The 19718-nt window shown below is 29.2% G+C and overlaps 3 protein-coding genes and 1 long non-coding RNA gene across 4 annotated transcripts; 2 read left to right on the top strand and 2 right to left on the bottom strand.

The window, feature by feature from the left end:
- Positions 1–530: 530 nt before the first annotated feature.
- Positions 531–1692, bottom strand: LOC134830052 (protein farnesyltransferase/geranylgeranyltransferase type-1 subunit alpha). The gene is made up of 2 exons (XM_063843407.1): positions 1537–1692; positions 531–1481 (listed from the first exon to the last, which is right to left on the bottom strand). Exons 1-2 carry the CDS (start codon positions 1603–1605, stop codon positions 570–572), a joined length of 981 nt encoding a protein of 326 aa, XP_063699477.1. The 5' UTR covers positions 1606–1692; the 3' UTR covers positions 531–569.
- Positions 1693–1702: 10 nt separating this feature from the next.
- On the top strand, positions 1703–3056 carry LOC134830053 (pyrimidodiazepine synthase-like). Its single transcript, XM_063843408.1, has 4 exons — positions 1703–1840; positions 1963–2543; positions 2610–2731; positions 2827–3056. Exons 1-4 carry the CDS (start codon positions 1813–1815, stop codon positions 2855–2857), a joined length of 762 nt encoding a protein of 253 aa, XP_063699478.1. The 5' UTR covers positions 1703–1812; the 3' UTR covers positions 2858–3056.
- A 1014-nt stretch (positions 3057–4070) lies between these two features.
- LOC134832060 (uncharacterized) lies at positions 4071–4775 on the bottom strand. Its single transcript, XR_010162036.1, has 3 exons — positions 4575–4775; positions 4309–4519; positions 4071–4224 (listed from the first exon to the last, which is right to left on the bottom strand). It is a non-coding gene; the product is annotated as an uncharacterized LOC134832060 (long non-coding RNA).
- Positions 4776–5990: 1215 nt separating this feature from the next.
- On the top strand, positions 5991–6991 carry LOC134830680 (large ribosomal subunit protein mL46). The gene is made up of 2 exons (XM_063844236.1): positions 5991–6246; positions 6316–6991. The coding sequence occupies exons 1-2, from the start codon at positions 6058–6060 to the stop codon at positions 6934–6936; spliced, it is 810 nt and encodes a 269-aa protein (XP_063700306.1). The 5' UTR covers positions 5991–6057; the 3' UTR covers positions 6937–6991.
- Positions 6992–19718: the final 12727 nt, after the last annotated feature.

Genomic DNA, 19718 nt, shown 5'->3' with positions numbered 1-19718 from the left:
CATTTAATTTTTTATTTGTAATTTTTTCAAATTAATGTTTAATTAAATTTATTTAAAAATTTATAAATTTTAAAATTTAACTTTAAAAAAATTAAAAAATTCCCAAAAAAAATTTTAAAAAAAAATAATTTTTAAATTTCAAAAAAATAATTTCAATAAAAATGTTAAAAGAAAATTTTTTAACTTTTAAAAAATTTTTAAAGTAATAAATATTAAAAAATAATTTAAAAGTGTTGGATTATATTTATGTTGTTTGAAATTATTTTAATATTTTAAAAATAATAATAAAAAATAATAAAAAATTTTTAAAAATTAAAAAAAAATATTTAGAAAGTATTAAATAAATTATTTAAAAAAAATAAAGAAATTAAAAATATAAAAAAAATATTTAGAAAATATTAAATAATTATTAAAAAAAAATAAAGAAGTTTAAAAATTAAAAAAAAAAAAATTATTAAAAAATATTTTGAAATAATAATAAAAAAATTACCGCTAATTTCCATGTTTTGTAAGCAAAACAAATATTTAAATGGTAAAAATGGGATTTATTTGACTACAAAAAACACTTTTTAAACATCTACTTTCGCCGCAAGGACCTTCGTTTTGAAGCTCTCGCCCAAATATCGCCAATATTTCGCTCGAATCGTGTCGAATTTCGTCTCCAACTTTTCACAAATGTCATAAAACTTCTTTTCAGTCTCGGCAAAATCTTCAGCTTTCAAGTTGGCAAGACATTTTTCCTCATAAACATCCAACAGAAACGCCAACAAATACGGCGAATGAACTCCTTCCGCGTACAAATCCTCCGCAAACTGCACGACATCCGGATTCGAGGTCAAACCACCTTCATTTCTCTGCAAAATACCCCTCAAATAATTCCAGGAGCTCTCGTTGTTCTTAATTATCTTAATCCGGTTCATCACGTAATGCAGCTCCCGATCGATGACATCTTCCGTGAAGCCCGTGTGTTGCAGCACAAAAAATCGCTGATTCCACGCCGAATTATTCCGAATGTCCTGCGAAATGAGTTTGTCCGTGTAAAATAACTCGTCATCCCACAAGTTGAAGGTCTTGATGGCCCATTGTCGATGCTGCCAGGCATGATAATTTTTCGCATCCATGTCCAAAATCTTCGCCGTGAACTCGAGTTCCTCTTTGGGGTCGTTCAACCACTCGACAATGACGCGTCTGTGATGCCAAACTTGATAATTTTTCGGATTATCGATGATTACCTCCTCGACATAGTTTAGTTCTTCGTACAAATCCAAGTCTAAAGCTTTTAAAATGTCCCGTCGGTAGTGCCAAACCGAGTAATTGGCAGCATTGAGCCGTAAAGCGTCTTCCGTGAGCCCGAGAGCACGCAACGAATACTCTTTGGCATGAACAACGGCCCGAAAATAATCATAAACATCCACAAATTTATCGCTGTACATGATTTTTACGACGGAATTTGGGCCATCGTCTTGCGGAATGGGTGTTACCTGTGAAAAAATTCATTAAAAAATAAATTTCTCATGAAAAAATGAAATTTCTTACATCAGACCAGTCCTCGCGATTGCAATACATGACATAGTCATCCGGAAAATCCTCATCCGACGAACTCATTTTTGATTTTTCTCACTTTTTTCTCTTGTTTTGATTGTGATTCAGGGCAGCTGGTGGCTTGACAGTCGGCAAAACTGAATGACAAGCTGTCAAATAATCAACCGGTTTCGAAATTCCTGGAAGGAAATCGCGTATTTATTGGATTTTGTGTGAGAATTGCTCGCAAAAAATTATTTTTGCCGTGAAAAGTTGGAAAAATCCACGAAAATGAACAACGGAAAGCATTATTCTAAAGGTAATTTGCTTTAAATTCGAGTTTTAATCGAAGGATTAAGTGTCATCAACCTCCAGACGATGAATTTTTAAGTAGCGACGATTAGATCATCACTCTATTAATAAATTTACGCACATTTTTAGGTTCATCGATGCCGCAACTCCCGAAAGATAACAAGTTGGTGTTGTATTCCATGCGTTTTTGTCCCTTTGCTCAACGAGTTCACCTGGTTTTGGATGCCAAGAACATCCCGTATCACACTGTTTACATCAATCTCACCGAAAAACCCGAATGGCTCGTCCAAAAATCGCCTCTGATGAAGGTGCCAGCCTTGGAAATCCCCGGAGAAGCAGAGCCTTTGATCGAATCTCTCGTAATTTGCGATTATTTGGACGAAAAATACCCCCAAGTGAAGTTACATTCCACGGATCCGCTGAGAAAAGCCCGCGACAAGATCCTAATTGAGCGATTTTCATCCGTAATTGGGCCAATGTATCAAATTTACACGTTTTCGGCGAGCGATGTCACGGATGCCGTACGTCAAGTTGCCACCGGATTGCAATTGTACGAAGATGAGTTGCGAAAACGCGGCACAAAGTTCTTCGGGGGCAACGACAGACCCGGCATGGTGGATTTAATGTTGTGGCCATGGACCGAAAGATCGCACATTATCACTCTTATCAGCGATAAGTACGAATTGGATACCGAAAGATTCGCAAAATTGGTAAAATTTCATTAATTTTTATAAATTTTCAAAGAAAAATCTAAAAATTTAATTTTTTTCTTGTAGATTAAATGGCGCGACGACATGGCAAACGACCCCGCAGTCAAAGGAAGTTTCTTATCCGCCGAAAATCACTTGAAATTCTTGGAAACTCGTCGCACGGGAAGTCCCAACTACGATATTTTGGTGTAAGTTGTCTCGATAAATGAAAGAAAAGAGACCATTTTTTAGTATTAAAAGCTAATTAGAAGCACATTCAACCCTAAAACCCCTTATTCCACAGAAACCAAGCGAAGAAAATGCGAACTTCGTAAGAGTTTGTTACGGGAAATGACAAAAATTGGCAAAAATCTATTGCAAAAAAAAATCCAGACAATTTCTTCCACTAACGAATTCTTTGAAAAAAATTGCACTAACCCCCTCCTTTTATGTAAGCGTCCTTAAAGTCAATATTCATTATTGAGTTGTCCTATAATCAAAAAACTATTGAATGAATAAAGTTTATAGATTTAAAAAAATAAATATAAAATTATTTTTTTATTTACGAAATTTAAGCTTCTTTAAATTTATTTCAAACCTCGCTAATTTTTTTTTTGTAATTTCTCCCATTTAAAAAAAAATAAAAAAAAAACAAAAATGAAAAAAAATAATGAAATAAAATTAATAAAAAATTTTGAAAAAAATGAGAGATAGTTTCTTGATTAATTAATTAATTAATGATTAATTTTGAACAATTAGGTATGTCCCCCAAAAACATTTTATTTTATATTTTTGTTTTATTTAAATTTTTTTTTGTTTCCGTTTAATTATTTTAAATCCAGAAAAAAAAATTCAAATTTTTTTCCATGTAAAACTTTTTTAACTTTAATTTTTAATCAAATTAATTTAAAAAAGTTAACTCAAATTTTTTAAATTTTAATTTTTTTTCTGCAATTTTTTTTTTACATTTTTTTATATTATTTTTTTATTTATTTTTTTAATATATTTTTTTTTAAATATTTTTTTTAATTTTTTTTTTATATTTTTTTTTAAATATTTTTTTTAATATTTTTTTTTTATATTTTTTTTTTAGTGCTAAGTTTTGTAGTTTTTTAAAACTATAAAAAAATCTTATGAAATGCAACACAAGTTTTGACGCCAACCCGGCGCTATATAAATTTGGTAATAAGAGGATTTTGGGTGAAATTTTTTTTGTCAATTTTTTTTCGCTAAATTGTGGGGAGTGCCGCTATATAAATTTGGTAATAAGAGGAGAAATTTTTTTTCGCATTTTTTTGAATTAATTTAAATAATAAATTAAAATTAATATTTTTATATTGTTTTTTTTTAGTTAATTTTTTTTTTATATAAAATGGCAAATTTAAAATTTTTGACCTTTTAAATATTTATTAAATTTTTTTGAGGTAGTAGTTTTGGCATTTTTTTTTTCTTTTTCAAATTTTTGAAAAAGAAATAATAAAAAAAATAATAAAAAAAAAAAAAATAAAATAAATAAATAAAAAATCTATATAAAATATTTATTTGTTTGCTAAAATTATTTAAAAACCTAAAGTTTAACAAAAACTTTTTTAATGTTTTTTGAAAAAGTGTGAGAAAAACTTGTTCCTCATTTTGTTCCATTGTTTTATCGACTTCTGGAATGAGTCATGGGATAAAAACTTTGAACGAAAATTGGGATGACCTAAATTAAAAAAAATAATAAATTAGATTATTAATTAATAAAAAAAATTTAAAAAAATTATATATAAATGGATTTAAGGCGTACTTTCAGATGGGGGTAAAGTTGTACTTTTAGATGTCGTTTTAGATTTCGGAGTTGTTGAAGTTTTACTTTTATGTTTCGTTGAAGAAGTCCAAGGGTGTGAAGTCGTACTTCTAGATGTTGTTGAAAAACTTTGAGTAGTTGGATGCGTACTTTCACTTGTCGCTGAAGATTCCAAACAATTTCCTCCTGCAACATGAGGCCAAGCACAAGCCTACATAAAAAACATAAAAATTCAGTTAAAAAAAATCAAAAAAAAGTTCACTTACATTTTGTGTCAGATTAAAACGAGTACCATGTGGGCAAGTAAGATTAACTCTTCGTCCTTGAGCGCAAACATAAAACTGAGTGTCGTCAAATTCGTGTGGCAAATATGTCGGTTGCGCTGAAGGACATTCCGAACCGTATGGTGGGCATCTTGCATCAGGAATGCCCAAATGCGAGTAGGAAATTGCCATTAATCCGCAGAAAACTGCAACGGAAAGTTTTAAGTTTTTCATCAAAATTTTTTAAAATTAATTGAAAAAAATTTAATCCTTTTGAAGTTCTCGATAGAATAATCTTTAATTTAATTCTGATGTTTTTACGCATTTGAAAGCTCATTTTATAGTAAAGCGCTTTACGTGAAAAAATTAAAAACATTTAAAAAAAATATTTGATATTTGATGCGTCGGTATTTAGCAGTTCAAAAAAAAAGATCCTTTTTTTTGAAGGCCCGACTCACGTTTGTCATGTTTTTTGTACAATGACCCGTTTTTGTGCAACGGAAGTGTTGCAATGTAAATTTTTTAACTAAATAAAAAACTTCCTGATTCCTTCCTTCTTTTTTTCGAATAAAATTTTAGTTTTTTGAAAATTTTTAATTTGAAAACTTTAAAATTTTAATTATTTTACTGAATGTAAATGTAACATTTTTTGCTAAAATTTTATGTTTTTATTTAATTTTTTTTTGTTTTAAAATTGAAATTTTTGCATCGCACTCGTGTCGTTGGTCTGAATTTAATTTTTGATGGAATTAGTTTCGTGTTGATGTTTGATGTGAAAACATTTTAAATTAATTAAAATTAAAAATAAGGCAAATTATTTTATTTTAGTTTAAAAATTTTGTTTTTCAAATTACTTAATTTAAAAAAATATATATTTTTTAAAATAATCTAATATATTTTAATTTAATTAATTAAATTAGGAAAATTTTAAGTATATTTATTCAAAATAAAAATTTGTGAAAAATATTTTTTTTTATATAAAAATTCATACTCAAGTAGAACAAAAATTTTTTAAAATTTTTTTTTTCCTGAAAATTCAAAAAACAAAAAATTTTTGAAACTTAAATTTTTAAAAAAATTCTTGAAAAATTACAAGAAAAGCCTAAAAACGAAAATTTTTGATAAATTTTTTAAAGTTTTTAATTTGTTTCATTTAATTCAAGTAAAAAAAGCGACAAAAATTGTAAAACATCCTTATTAATGAAGAAACCTCCCAAAAATGGAAGAAAAATCGATTTTAGGTCATCAAATTGGGTGAACTTGAAAAGAAGGTCGCAAAATCTAGTTCAAGGCTTCGTCAAGGCCCTTCCGAGGTAACGGCAAAACAATTTCCATCGCGTTAGCTGGGAATTTGACTGGAAATCGACCCACAGAGAAATTTTTATTGGCATCACACTTTTTTATTGTGTGCCTCGGGACTCGCTTCTGTCAAAATCAAGCAAAACAAACCTTTAAAAATTCACAAAAAAATCACAAATTACCTGCGATGATTGTGAGAAACGTCGGTCAATTGTTGTCAGTGCATCTCAGGACTGCCTGCGTCGCTCGAGGACTCTGCACAAAAGTTCAATCATCGCCTGCCGCAACAGAAAAATGGGATTTGTATTCCGGAGTGTTGCTCGAAAGACTTCCCATTATCGGAAAACCTCTCGATGATGTCCAAACACGAGTTCAAGTAAGGATTTTTCGGGATTTTTACCTTAAAAATGTTTAAAAATTTAATTTTTCATTCATTTTCTTGTAGAATTTAATGAACCAGATTGAATTTGAGAACAGTTTACGTAGCGACCACGAGCTACGCAAGGAACGTGATGCAATTCAAGCAAAACTTCTCGCAAAAGGCGAAATTGATGTCGATTTGGATGCAACGAAACAAACCGCGCAGGATTTCGAAGATGCCTGCAACGAAGAATTGGAAAAGTTTCAAATGGCTTCAAGAACAACAGCTGCTGATAAGAAAAATGACGTCAAATCGCTCAATCGGAAGCTGGATGAAACTTTAATTTTCATTGCGAAACAAAATTTGGGCAAAACTCAAGTCACTTGCTTGCCACAAGGCAAATGGATCGAAGGCGAAACACTTCGACAAACGGCGGAACGAGTTTTAAAGGAAATCGCGGGCGATAAAGTCAAAGCGCAATTTTATGGAAATGCTCCGTGTGGCTTTTACAAGTACAAATATCCGAAAGGCGAGCGAGGAGAGTCCGTCGGAGCGAAAGTTTTCTTCTTTCGAGCTGTTTTGAGAGATCATAAAGACGGAAATGTCGATGCCAAGACAGCGTTTGAGTGGAGGACCAAAGAAGAGTTGGGAACAGTCCTCAAAAGTCAGTCTTATTACAAAAGTGTCTCGCAATTTATGCTGTAATGAAATTATGAGATGAGAAAAATTTTAATAAATTTAGTCAGAATTCGTTAATTTTTTTTGAAGGTTTTTTTAAAAATTAAAAAAGTGACACAAACAAGATAAATATGTATAGCAATTTAAAAAAAAACCCATCTTTTTGTCTTAATCTTCATCAAATTCTCACAGTAAAGATTTCATAAAATTACTAGCAGACATTTCTTTTGTGTACAAGCCACTAAAACGGTTAAAGGACAAAGCGCTTCTATAAAAAATCTCGGATCTAGCCAACTCATTTTCGCAATGCTTCAGCTCAAAAAAGCGTTCGTATCTCAGGTTTATTGTCGGTTGATGGCGAATCAATTTGGTTCGGAGCTCAGGACACTTAATTTTCTCGTGTACCAAGTCAAAAACGAACATTACTTCAGCGAATGTCTTACGATCTTACAAAAAAGGCAAGTTTATATTCTGCCATTTTTGATTAAATTTGAATCGAAATTGATATCTTTTTTTTAAATTAAGACAAATTCTATGTTGGAGCTTTTGGAAAATTATTTTGTTGAAATTATATTTAAAAAAATTCACCAAAATCCTTTAAATTAAAAAAAAAATTATTAAGAAATATTTTCTTCAAAATTATCATTATTTTAAAATTTTAAAGTAAAAAATAATTTAAAAATTTTTTTAAAAATTTTTTTTACTTGCATTAGGCCGCTCCAAATTTTTTTTTAATTAAATTTTTTCCCAAAAAATTTTTTGGGGGGCAACAAAAAAAAGATTTTTTTAAAAATGTTTCATAAGAATGAAAACATTTAAACAATTTTTCTCAATAATCAATGTTTTAGTTGATTTTAAGGTTATATATTTAGTGCAAGTAAATAAAAATTTAAAAAATCATGATTTCCGAAAAAAAAATTTTTAACGAAGAAATTTTCTTGTGAAAAATTGATTTCAGAGCAATTCAACTAAAAAATTGAAAAATATTTTTTCACAAAAAAAAATTTGAAAAAAAAATGTGAAAACATCAGTTCACTAGTTTTTGAAAAAAAATTTTTAGAGAAGAAAATTCTTTATAATATATCATTTTCAATATAAAAGTTAAAAAAATTAAAAAAAAATTTTTTTTTTAAAAATTTTAAAAAATTAATGAAAATAGGCCAAAAAATTAACCATTAAAAATTTTTATTTTTTTTTTTTCAATTTAAAAACCAATAAAATTTTACTAATAAATTTTTTTCTTGCGTCTTGTTTTTGTTATGCTGGGCATGGTACATCAATAAAAAAAAAAATCCAATAAAGCAGCCATAAAAAAAATAATTTTTTGATGAAATTTATTTTAAATGTTGGTTTAAAGGCTGAAAGATTAAAAAATCTTTTTTCATTTTTGTTTTGTTGTTTTAATTATTGATTTCGCCGTTTTAAAAAATTACTGTGATAATTTTGCAATTATTAATTTTGGTTTGCCTTTTCTCAATTTTTTCAGCAAAAATCTAATGCAAAATATTTAAGGGCCTCGTTAACGTTTTATTTTCTTCATAATGAAAAAGTTGTTTATTTATTCCAAAAAATTTTTATTTCAAAAAATTTTAATTGAATCTGAATCGTCGTTCAAAATATTTAAATCGAAATTTTCATTTCGGTTAAAATTTTTTACACTTAAATATTGAAAAAATTTTTAATCAATTTTTAATTTATTCAAATTATTGTCAATGCGCTTTTAATGAAACACGGCAAAAAAAATATCCATTTTTTCTTTAAAAGGTGTTTTTACACCAAAGATAATTCAAATTTTTGATTTTTCTAATCTTTTTCGTTATTATGTGCGAAGTCTAAAAAAAATTATAAAAAGGAAAAAAAAATGTTAAATTTAATTCAAATTTTAATTAATATTTTTAATGATTCACTTTTTCCAATTTTTTTTTTCGAAAAAAAAAATTTAGACGGACACCTAAAAATTCGTTTTTGAAAAAATTTCGTGACTCGAAATTTCGATAAATCGTATAGTTCCCAAAAAATTAAGATCCCCGAAAAATTAAAAGTTTTTATTTTCACGTTAAAACCAATAAAATTTTACTAATAAATTTTAATTGTCTTGCGTCTTGTTTCGTTGTTATGCTGGTTGTTTGGTACATCCAATAAAAAAAAAACCCCACATCCAATAAAACAGCCATAAAAACGTTCGTGAGATTAAAATCTTTGCATCAAATGACTATGTTTTTGCACCTCTAATAACGTGTGATTATTACAGCGAAATTTACACCTGGCTACTTGCACAAAACATTCATTTTTGTTGTTGTTGTTGTTGTTATTACGTTGATTTCGCCGTTTTGATTACTGTGATATTATTTTGCATTTTATTACCATTATTTTTGCCTTTTCTCAATTTTTTCAGCAATTTCACTTTAAATTCTCCGGCAAAATATTTTGTCGTTAACGTTTTGGCACATTTTTGCTTTAATGGAGTGCAAGTTGTTACACCTTCCATCTCCCGTGGATTTTTATTTCAAAAAATTTTAATTGAATCTGAATCGTCGTCGACTCAAAATATTTAAATCGAAATTAAAATTCATTTTCGGTCGCATCGAAGAATTTTTTCCGTGGCAAAAATTGCAATTTTCTAATTAACTGCCTCTTTAACGTCAACTCAAATTACGCGTCGGTTTGTCAGTGCGCGGGAGAAACAAAGCCGCATTTAATGAAACACGGCAAAAAAAATATGATTTTTTTTTAAAAAGGTGTTTTTACACCAAAGATAATTAATTGTAATTGGGCTCGAGGCGATCTTATGTCTCGTTATTGATGTGCGAAAGGCGAAAAAAAAATTGCAAGGAAAGCGAGGAGAATGTAGTATGCTAATGAGTAATTACCGCAGAAATAAGTAAAGCTTAACGAGATTCTCCTTTTTAACGAGAAATACGGACATTAACGAGGATTTTGTTCGTTTTGTGAGTTAATTAATTTTTTCGTAAGGTTCATCATCTTCGTTCGACGAAGACGAAAAAAAAACTATTATGGATATGGATATTACTTTTTAAAAGTTTTTTATGGGTTTACATTAATTCGAATTTAATATTTGACAGTTTTCGTGGAGAAATGTTGTTATAAACTCGTTACAAGAGACAAGGGACGCAGTTAGAATATTAATGATGGAGGTGAAAAAAAGGTAATCTGGAGTCAAGATATATCTTTGTTAATAAAATGGAAGGATATTGTGAGAAAATTTTTATAAAAGCGCATTTTTAATTAAAAAATATTTTTAAAAAGTTGTTCAATTCATTAAAATTGAGTTTAAAAAATCTTTCTTAGGCTCTAAAAATATTTTAAATTAGCTCATGATTCAAAAAAAAGGTTAAAAATTTCAAAAAGTTTCAAATTTATCAAAAAATTATTTTTCTTATGACTTTTTGTGGCGAAAAATTATTCGAAATTTAATGAATTTGTTAAGAATGGACCTTAAGGTACCTAAAAAAACCTATTAAAAAATTAAATTAAAATCCTAAATAATTATTAAAAAAATCTCAAAAAATTAAATTCCTTCACAAATGTCTTAAAAAAGGTCGAAAACTCTTTTATTTTTCAAAAATTCATAAAAATATATTTTTAAATTAAAAATTTAATTGTTTTAGAATCTAAATTAAAAAAAAAATCATTTCAAGAATTAAATTCTAGAAAAAAACTTTTTAAAAAATCAATTTATTTTTAATTGCCTTAAAAATAATTAAAAAAAAAATTTTTAATTCAAAAATTCATTTAAATTTTTTTTTTAAATAAAATTTATAAATAATAATATTAATTTAACTTTAATATTAAATATAAAATTTTTTAAAATTATTTTTTTTTAATTATTAATTTTTTAGTTAATTTTTCTCTTTATAAAAATATCTTTCGGAAGTCAAAAACTAAACAGACAGACCTCCACATTTTTTTTTCAATCCAATAACGCACCTTTTTCCCGCAACATATCGAATAATTATCATAAAAATCCCGTAAAACGGCAATAAACAAATTTTACTCTCGGTACGTGTATCTGAAGGGCAATAAAAAGGTGTGAAGGAAACAATGATAGACAGCACCGTATAATGAACATCAACATAAAAAAGGAGAAGAAATTTCATATCTCTTCAATAATATCTTGATCATAAATTGTTCCTCCCAAAAAAAAAAACGAAGAAAAAAAACTTCACGTGTCGTTCTCGCTTCATTTTTTAAGTTCTTGCAGCTTAAATCTGATCAAGTTTTGATTTTTTTTTTATTTTTATGTATTTCATCTCATTCCACGAATTACAAAAAAATAAAAAAATTAACGTGCAACGTTCGTTACGGAATATAAAAATATTCATAATATCTTAATTTAATAATAATAATAATAATGTGAATGTAAATGAAATATAAATAGTTATCGGAGGCATATATCTCATGCACGCGCTTTGAGAAATGCATTTTTAAAAGAGAGCTAAAGGCTTTTTATTACCACGGAGATGCATGTCATGCATTTTTAAATGTTGTTAACTAAAAGGGATTAAGATATTTTATGTGTCGTCGTCGTTTTTCGGTCTTTCGGTGCGTTTTTTTTTTGCCTCGTTATGGGCGACTGGGCAAGATAATTTTTTTTTGGTAAAAATTTCTGTGGAAAAAAAAATCTCGTCGCACATTATTTACCTTTCCCACGAATTTTGTTTGTTTGACAGTCATAAAATATAAAGTAAAACAAAACAGTGCCAGAGATGCGAGTTGACACATAATCATCTCTTCACCAAACAAAGTGCACTTGATAAGTAAACAAAAGTGTCTTCGACTTGCACACACGGCAGACATCAAAACACAAAACGTTATGAAACGACAAAAAAAAAATCTTGAAAAATATCTCGCATTGCTACATCGAGAAGATGCCTCTTCACTGCAGACATCATATCGAGTGAGAGAAAGAAACAATGAAAAGAAATTATGAAGAATAGGCGATTTCGGTCTGTCGCATTTTGTTTACTTTACAAAGTCAAAGTAAATATCTTGTTGAGGTTGACCAAATAAAAACAAAAACAACGACGAATAACTGACTGAGGCAAAAAAAAACTAATTCCTTTTCACGATATTTGTCGTAAAAATATTTTTAAGAGGTCCCTTTTTATTATTAGTTAACAACGATAACGACGAAAAATAGCTGAGAAGAGACTAATTTTCAGCTGCCATTAAGAAAGGAATGCGAGGAAGGTGCAACTAAATAAGTGCTTATTTAACCACCAAACACACATTAAAAATTTGACTGTGCGAAGATGAGTCGGAGATGAAGAAGATGCAAGCATGAAGAATAAATTAGCGACTTTTAGGTGAACTGAAGATGAGAGCGCATTTCGATATAATGTTCAAATGTCTTTCGAAAAATTTAACAAAAGCAAAATAATTTAAGGAGCATGAAGTTACCTAAGTAATTGATATTTTTTTCTTAAAAATTTTTCATTTTATGTTTTTAGGTATATTTTAGAAGCTTTTGGAAGTACTTTCGATATAATGATTCACGAATAAACAGACGTTACATGATAATTCTTTATAGCCATATTACGTTTTGCTTAAGAACGTCGATTTTTTCGACTCTTACCCAGTAAATGTATTGGAACTTCCAATGCTTTTTCAATGTTGATCTTACTGTAAACCAATTTGTTATTAATACACCTGACAAAAAACATGAAAAAGTATGATTGTTTTAATTTCGACTATAAATTATGAACTCTTTTTAATTTTTGCCTCCAAATGTCTACTACTCGGATTCGTTTTTAGCCGTATCGCATTCCATGTATGTATGTCCGCTAACAAGAAGTTTTAAATGAATCTCTTGTTGATTTTAGTCACAGGTCCACAGTTTTGAATTACACACTTACAGTTGTTCGTAGAAGCTTTATTTCTCCTTTAGCCTTTCAACCTTCTGTCTCTTAAAGATACTTCCCAACGAATAGTTTGTGTCATTATATTTTAGTTGAAATATATTCGATGCAGGTTTATTCAGGTTTGTACAATTTAATAAAATTTTCATTTACTTTACTTTTTAATTAAAAATATCATACTTACCTTAAACAGACAGACTGTTCGAAATCGCTGCTATACCAATTTTTCAAAGAAATGCTTCAACTTCCTAAAATTAGATCGTCTGCCTGTTTGACAATACAAAAAGAACTTTATATTAATTTGCCGATAATTATCTTCTCTCGGTCGAAAATTAAGAACTAAGGCAAAAAAAAAATGCTAAGCTACTAAATGCTTCTGTTTATATTGAACGAAGCCAGATCAGCCTAAATGACCAATCAGAAATAAATAAATATAAAAAGGTAATACGAAAAAAATAATAATAAAAAGAGTTAAATATAAATTACAGCTGAAAAAAACAACAACGAATTTGCACAAAGCTCTATAATTATTTGCATGGCAGTCTGTAAAAAAAAGCGCGAGAGGAACAAAAAAAGCAAAATTTTATAACCAATGAAGTTAATTGTATGTTTCGGCACCATTTATTATTAAGATTTTATTATACTAATAATCATGGTAATTGACGCGGCTGTGTAAATTTGTTGGTGTCGGTAAAAATTTCCTTCTTTTTATTCTTATTGTCTATCAATACATTTGTCTTGTAAACCTGTTTGAACTTGCAGGCAATCAATGCCCCTTCGATATTTGTCTCATTCGAATAATATTTAATAATAAAACAGAGAAGACGATGAGATGTCAAGTCCACGTGAAATTATAATCCATCATAAAAAATGTTTATTATTTAAATTAATGGTAATTCATCTCCGGATTCGAAAATTTGTTAATCGTGCCAAACTGCCGACCGATGGACCGAAAAATGAGAGAGAGGAGAAAAAAAAACTAATGCGATAAATCAATATACGAGACGGGACGCGTGGAACAGAAGTCGTGATGTTCATTTTTTTTTCTCTTGCTAAATGTTGTTTAATGAAACGAGAATCATGCTTATCATGGATGAGCGAGCAGAAAACGAGCGTTATTTTTTTTTCTTTTCATAATTAGTGGTTTTGGTTGGGTTTTTGAAAGAATATTTCCAACGAAATTCAGCCTTCGCATCAAGCCAAATATCGCGCGCAGTGACATGACATGACGCGACAAATTTCTTGTAAAAATTAACTGACCAAAAAAAAAATCAACAAAGAACGTGACTTTGAGATGAATAAACAGCGTGAGGCGAGGAGGTGAGGTATGAAGTATGCGAGCAGCAGCAATAAAATTTACCATCCCGTTCATTGTTCGTCTTCGTGTCTCGTGGTGTGGTGTGGTTAGTGTGTGTGTTATTCTACTGTTTTACTGCTAGCTAGCAACGAAGCACGAGTCTGGGAACTCATAATTGTAAACTGTTCTCACGGCCTTTATATGACTCTTTTACTTGTTTCTTGTTTATTTTTTTTTTATTCAACTTCGTATTTCTGTCTTGCGCGCAGCTTCTTTGCAAGAAGGCTGTGATTGCAAGTAAACTATAAACTGCACTCTATGAATATGTTTATTTTATTTTTATAAATCACGACATACAACACCGATCTTCATTTTATTACCGTCTTAATTCGTCTTTTCAGCTTTTTTTTTTGTTTCGTTTGTTATGCATCTCCTTTTTATTGTTACTCATGCAGTGTGTTTGTTGCTTGTGGAATGGACACAAAAAATATCGAACAAGTATTTCACTCGAATTGTTCTTGTTCTTAAGAGCGCGTGCACCTTATAAGGTGATGAAGTTGAATAGAAGACGACGAACGAGAGATGATGACGAGCAGTTAAAGATAAATACTTGATTGACCTTATTTAAGGTAAGATCCAGTTTTTTTCGCTGACAATAAATAAAGCAGCTGAACAAAAAATAATGCCAATTGGAAATTTGAATTGAATGAATCCTCAATCACAAAGCAAACATTCATAAATTACCATGCTTTTTTACTTTAATTGATAAGTGTGTTCAGTAAAAATAATTGTAAAGGCTTTTATGTTACGTTCGAGTTTTGTCTTGAGCGTATTCTGAAATAGCATGAATAACAGTGCATACCTTAAATTATTTTAAATATTGCTTAAGATTCCATGAGCAGTTCAAAATTTAAGTTTTTGTAACTTTGATGTTTTGGATATGTTAAAAGTCGCAAATATGTTCCCATCATTTTTGTCGTTCCCATCTTTTTCAATATTTTAATGAACTTTTTACTTCTTGCTCTGTGAACTTACTAAAAAATATGTTATTTTTAATACTTTGGAAAAGTTTCCAGTAAGGAACTTTGAGTCGAACTTTTTTCGGTTTAATTAATCTAGTTACAAAATTGTTAAAGAGACGTTTTATGTGACTTCCATCAATGTCTCCGACAATTCTGGTATGTTTTCTTTAAAACTGCATAGAATGATTCTACCATTAATCTGTTTACCAAAAAACTTTTTTAATCCGTTTTTGTACCTCACAAAACGTTCACCATTTTTCAATACCAGAACAATCTGGGCCTGCCTCACAAGTTTTGAGAGAAGAGAACATTCAATAATTTCTTTGTCTTCTATCTGAAAATAAAAACAAGAAGAAAGTAATTAATTGCGCAAAATGTAGTTCTGTGAACTCACCCAAATAAATTTAAGCAAATATTGGACTTACTGCATGAACCCATTGGCTTACGATCTGAAATAGAAAAATGTATTGATTAATTTTCTTTCATTTTTACTAATATATTTGATATATTCGTGAAGACAACCCGTTAATACCCAAAAATCTTGAGAACGTGCTTCGTCAACAAACATTTTTACAATATAATATCTCTTTGCCGTTTTCTTAAATTATGCTAATCTTACGTATTTCAATGCAGCAATAAAATAAACGTCAGACAAACGCAGATTATAATTCCAAAAAATGAGATAAGATCGATTGAGCGAGAGATTACTGCAATAAATATGTTTTTTTTTCGTGTCGTGAACATAGTCAGGACAACATGTGGCTCGCTCGCACGGTAATAAAAAGATAAAACAACATGATTTTTCTCCTTCTTCGAGTGATCAGTGTACGTGCGAGTTCACGACAGACCAAAACATAATAATCTTTAAATGCCTTTTTTGTTAATTATAAATTAAGATAAGGTTTGATCGCAAATCGTCGTTTTTTTTTCGTCGGGCATTGCGTTGTTTGTTGCGAAAAGAGAGGTAATTAAAAATATTTCATGCAATTTCCTAACAAGTACTGCCCCCTATTTATCACCTCGATTAAGCAATCAAAGTAAGACACATCCCACTCCGCGCGAGCACTTGCTTCAGTTGTACCCGAAGAAATTTATTTAAATTTATCAAATAAATGTTTATTGAGATGCGGAGAGAAAATTCGTTTTGGAACATCAATGAGGATGAACTTCAATAACAACGAGCAAGACCACAACAAGATATTAATAATAGTAATTCATATACAAATGGTTGTTAATTAAGATTTTTCAAAGTCATTATCATTTGTTATGTTAGAAAACGCGTTTTTGTGAATGGGAGATGAGCGAATACGATGGCGCAGGGATGTTCAAATACTGGAATATGGGGCAATTTTGAAAAATTTTTAAAAGAAAGTTAACTAAAGGAAAAAAGGAATTCTTGAAAAATTTTGGGATCTAATTTTATAAACCATTGTCTACAATATTGATCAAACTAAGTTAATTTTGATTAAAAAAAAAAAAAAAACAAATTTTCTAAAATATAATTTTTTAAAAATTTTATTTTACTTTACCTAACTAATTTTGATCCTTTCATCGATGCCATCCGCTTGAATATCTCCATTTCGTCTCTTTTTCTCTCTCCCGCAACAACTGGTTAATTACATATCCAATTTATATTTTTCTTATTGCTAAACGGATTGAGTGCAAAAAGTTGCATAGCACTAATTATGTAGCAATAAATTATCATAAAACTACCTTTATTGGGCATTATTTTATTTAACGCCTTATAGAAAATGAATAATTTGGTTCATCATGATTCTCGCATAACAATTAATCAAACGGTATTAACGGACTTCGAACAGGTTTTTTCCCTTTCTGATGACTGACATTGTTTGCCGTGCAAGGACAGTCGTGATCTCTTTAAAAAAGCGCACGATGGCATCAAATAAAAAAAGAGCATGAAAAATATTCAATTAAGCTCCCGGCCAAAAAAATTGTGAATTTTTGGTTATCGGTATCAAAAATGGTTTATTAAAAATTACTTTTACTGGCAATTAAGAAAATCTTATCTTTCTCCAAAAAGAGGCGCAAAAAAAATGACATGCGTGAATTTTATTTTTTTTTTCTCTCGGCACAAAAGACTTTGCGCATAAAAAGCGAGGAACCCGAGCGACATTATCAGCGCGGCAAATTTATGTAAAAGTGTAATTAAATTCACGCCTATCTAAAGGAACAGGCGCGATTAATGCTTCGCCTCGCCAATCAGCGACACATGTGAAGAAATGAAGGGAAAAAAGCCACAAGTGTGGAGCAAATAATAAAAATAAATTGATTTAACGAATAAAAATGAAGATAAGATGTGACACTTAAAGGCCGCGATCTGTTTAATTATTGCCAGGTAAAGAGAAAAAAAACAACGACAGGACAGAGAGAAGGGCAGTGAAACCGGATTCTCTTGTAAATGATAGGAAGATTTATTGGATGGATTGGCGTGAAAATGGTTCTTGCTTGGTGGTTCTAGGTTAGAGAGGTGAGTAGTTACAGAGTGGTTTAACTAAAAAAACTTATTTTCAGAAAATTTTTGAGAAAAAATAAGAGAATTACTTCAATATAGAAAAATTATCAAAATTTAAGAGTTCTTCCTTTAAAAATATTTTGAATTCCTATAAAATAAATTTCTCAAAAATTTTAAGCTGAGACCCTATTATGGCGTAAAAGTTGACATTTTGTCATAGCGATCACAATAGATCTTCGGATCTTTAAACCTAACCTCAAAATTGGGACCTTATCTGAATACAAAAGACTAAAACGATTAAAGGACAATGTACATCTATTGAAAATTTCAGTTCTTGTCGCTAAGCTGCCTTTTGTCGTTCAATTCAGTCCATTTCATCCATTAAGAAATTCTCCTTGTGAAATTTTTAATTCATTTTTCACGCAGAATCGCTCTGTCCAACAATCGTGACTCCGACAATCAGATTCTATTTCATTCATTTATTTTTTTTTGTTTCATTTGTTTTCTCAGAAACAAACGAAACAATTGAAGATTGAACATTTTTACACCTTTCGCGCACAAAACAAATTCATTTTAATTTAAGTTTTTACATAAAAAGGGATTTACCTTCCATTCCAATCCACTTGAATTGTCTTCATTTTTTTGTCTTGTTGTTTCAGCATCATCTCCACTTTTTTTTCCACTCGCGTCACGACTTCAGGTCCATAGTCAGTAAATTTTAAAGACATTAAAAACGAACGAGATTGGGAGCAACCCAGATTGAAAGGTTAATTTATTTTTATGTCTTCTCCCATTTTTTTTGCTTACCTTGATTTACTTCTTCTTCTACTCCTCATGCCAACAACAGCTCTGCACAAATATTTCATCATTTTGCTCCATCATGTGAACGACGACGGAAGCAATTCATCATTTCGTTGCATATTTTTGAATAGTTTTCCAGAGATGAAAAAAAAATCACGCAAGTATTTAGAAATATCAAAATCATGGATAATAAATTCCCGCAGTTCTGACGCAAAAAAAAAAAATCGTAATACATTCCAGAATTGACGAGTTTTGATGCGCTTTCGATATCAACAAAAATCGCCATTCAAACGTTATTTATATTCCCATCTTATTTTATGGTATAATGATATCGATAAATTTCAATGAAAATGATGATCACGTCCAATATTGAAGCTACTGTTTCAATTTTTTTGCTTGCAGTTTTTATTTTTCCACATTTTTTGTCTCCTCTTCTCCGCTCGTTTGCAACAAAATTTCGTGAATAGTCATAAAAATTAGGCAGATGCATTTCAAGGTTAAGCTAAGAAACAAAAAAATCATAATAATAAAATGAAATGAAATCGCGAGAGTTGTTTTTATTTGTCAACTGCCTGAAGGCATAAATTTAATATTTAGGCAAAAATAGCAGTTTGGTGATAAAGAATAAAATTTCTTACGAAAAAGATTTTGAATAGCTTTAAAAATTCCGAGAAATCACGAAATCATGGGTTCGCATTGAAAAAATTATTTAAATTAGAATGAAAATGGGTAACATTAGATGGCCCCAAGAAATAATTATCTGTGTGTTTTGGTAAAAGGATGCGTGATGAAATATCGATGGGCTTCTATTTAGTCGATTTCAGTGATGTAAAAATTGAATTTTAGATTTATAGCTTAAAGTTTTGATATATTTAAAATATAATAAAAAATTTAAATATTTAAATTTTTTTTATAAATTAATCTTAAAATTTTTTACCAAAATTTTATTTTAAAAATTATTTTATTTAAATTAATTAATTAATTAAAATCTATCTAAAAATTTTTAATAATTTTTTTTTATCTGAAAAAATTTATTTTAAATAATTTGTTAAAAATAATGATAAAATGTTTAAAAAAATTATTGAAAACAAAATTGAAATTATTGAAAATATTTTTTTTTTTATTTTTGGCAAATAATTTTTTACAATTTTTAAAATATTTTTAACTTTTTAAATATTAAAAATTTAATTTACTTTAACTCACTTAAGTTGTAAATCGATTCAATAAAAAATCAAAAATTCTTGAAAAAAATCAATTTACCTCACAATTCATCTCCAGAGACATCAACGACCCCTCGTTGCCTTTCAAAATTCCATCACGCACCTGTACACTAGCAT

Source organism: Culicoides brevitarsis, chromosome 2 (genome assembly GCF_036172545.1).
Source record: "Culicoides brevitarsis isolate CSIRO-B50_1 chromosome 2, AGI_CSIRO_Cbre_v1, whole genome shotgun sequence".
NCBI lineage: Eukaryota > Metazoa > Arthropoda > Insecta > Diptera > Ceratopogonidae > Culicoides > Culicoides brevitarsis.
This window is presented reverse-complemented; position numbering and strand designations above follow the sequence as displayed.

Excerpts from the sequence above, each read along its gene's own strand:
- LOC134830052 (XM_063843407.1), bottom strand. The coding sequence starts at position 1,605 with ATGAGTTCGTCGGATGAGGATTTTCCGGATGACTATGTCATGTATTGC. Across the intron at positions 1,482-1,536 it reads ATCGCGAGGACTGGTCTGAT|GTAACACCCATTCCGCAAGA; the intron begins GTAAGAAATTTC and ends ATTTTTTCACAG.
- LOC134830053 (XM_063843408.1), top strand. The coding sequence starts at position 1,813 with ATGAACAACGGAAAGCATTATTCTAAAG. Across the intron at positions 1,841-1,962 it reads CGGAAAGCATTATTCTAAAG|GTTCATCGATGCCGCAACTC; the intron begins GTAATTTGCTTT and ends GCACATTTTTAG. Across the intron at positions 2,732-2,826 it reads CCCAACTACGATATTTTGGT|AAACCAAGCGAAGAAAATGC; the intron begins GTAAGTTGTCTC and ends CTTATTCCACAG.
- LOC134830680 (XM_063844236.1), top strand. The coding sequence starts at position 6,058 with ATGATTGTGAGAAACGTCGGTCAATTGTTGTCAGTGCATCTCAGGACT. Across the intron at positions 6,247-6,315 it reads ATGTCCAAACACGAGTTCAA|AATTTAATGAACCAGATTGA; the intron begins GTAAGGATTTTT and ends ATTTTCTTGTAG.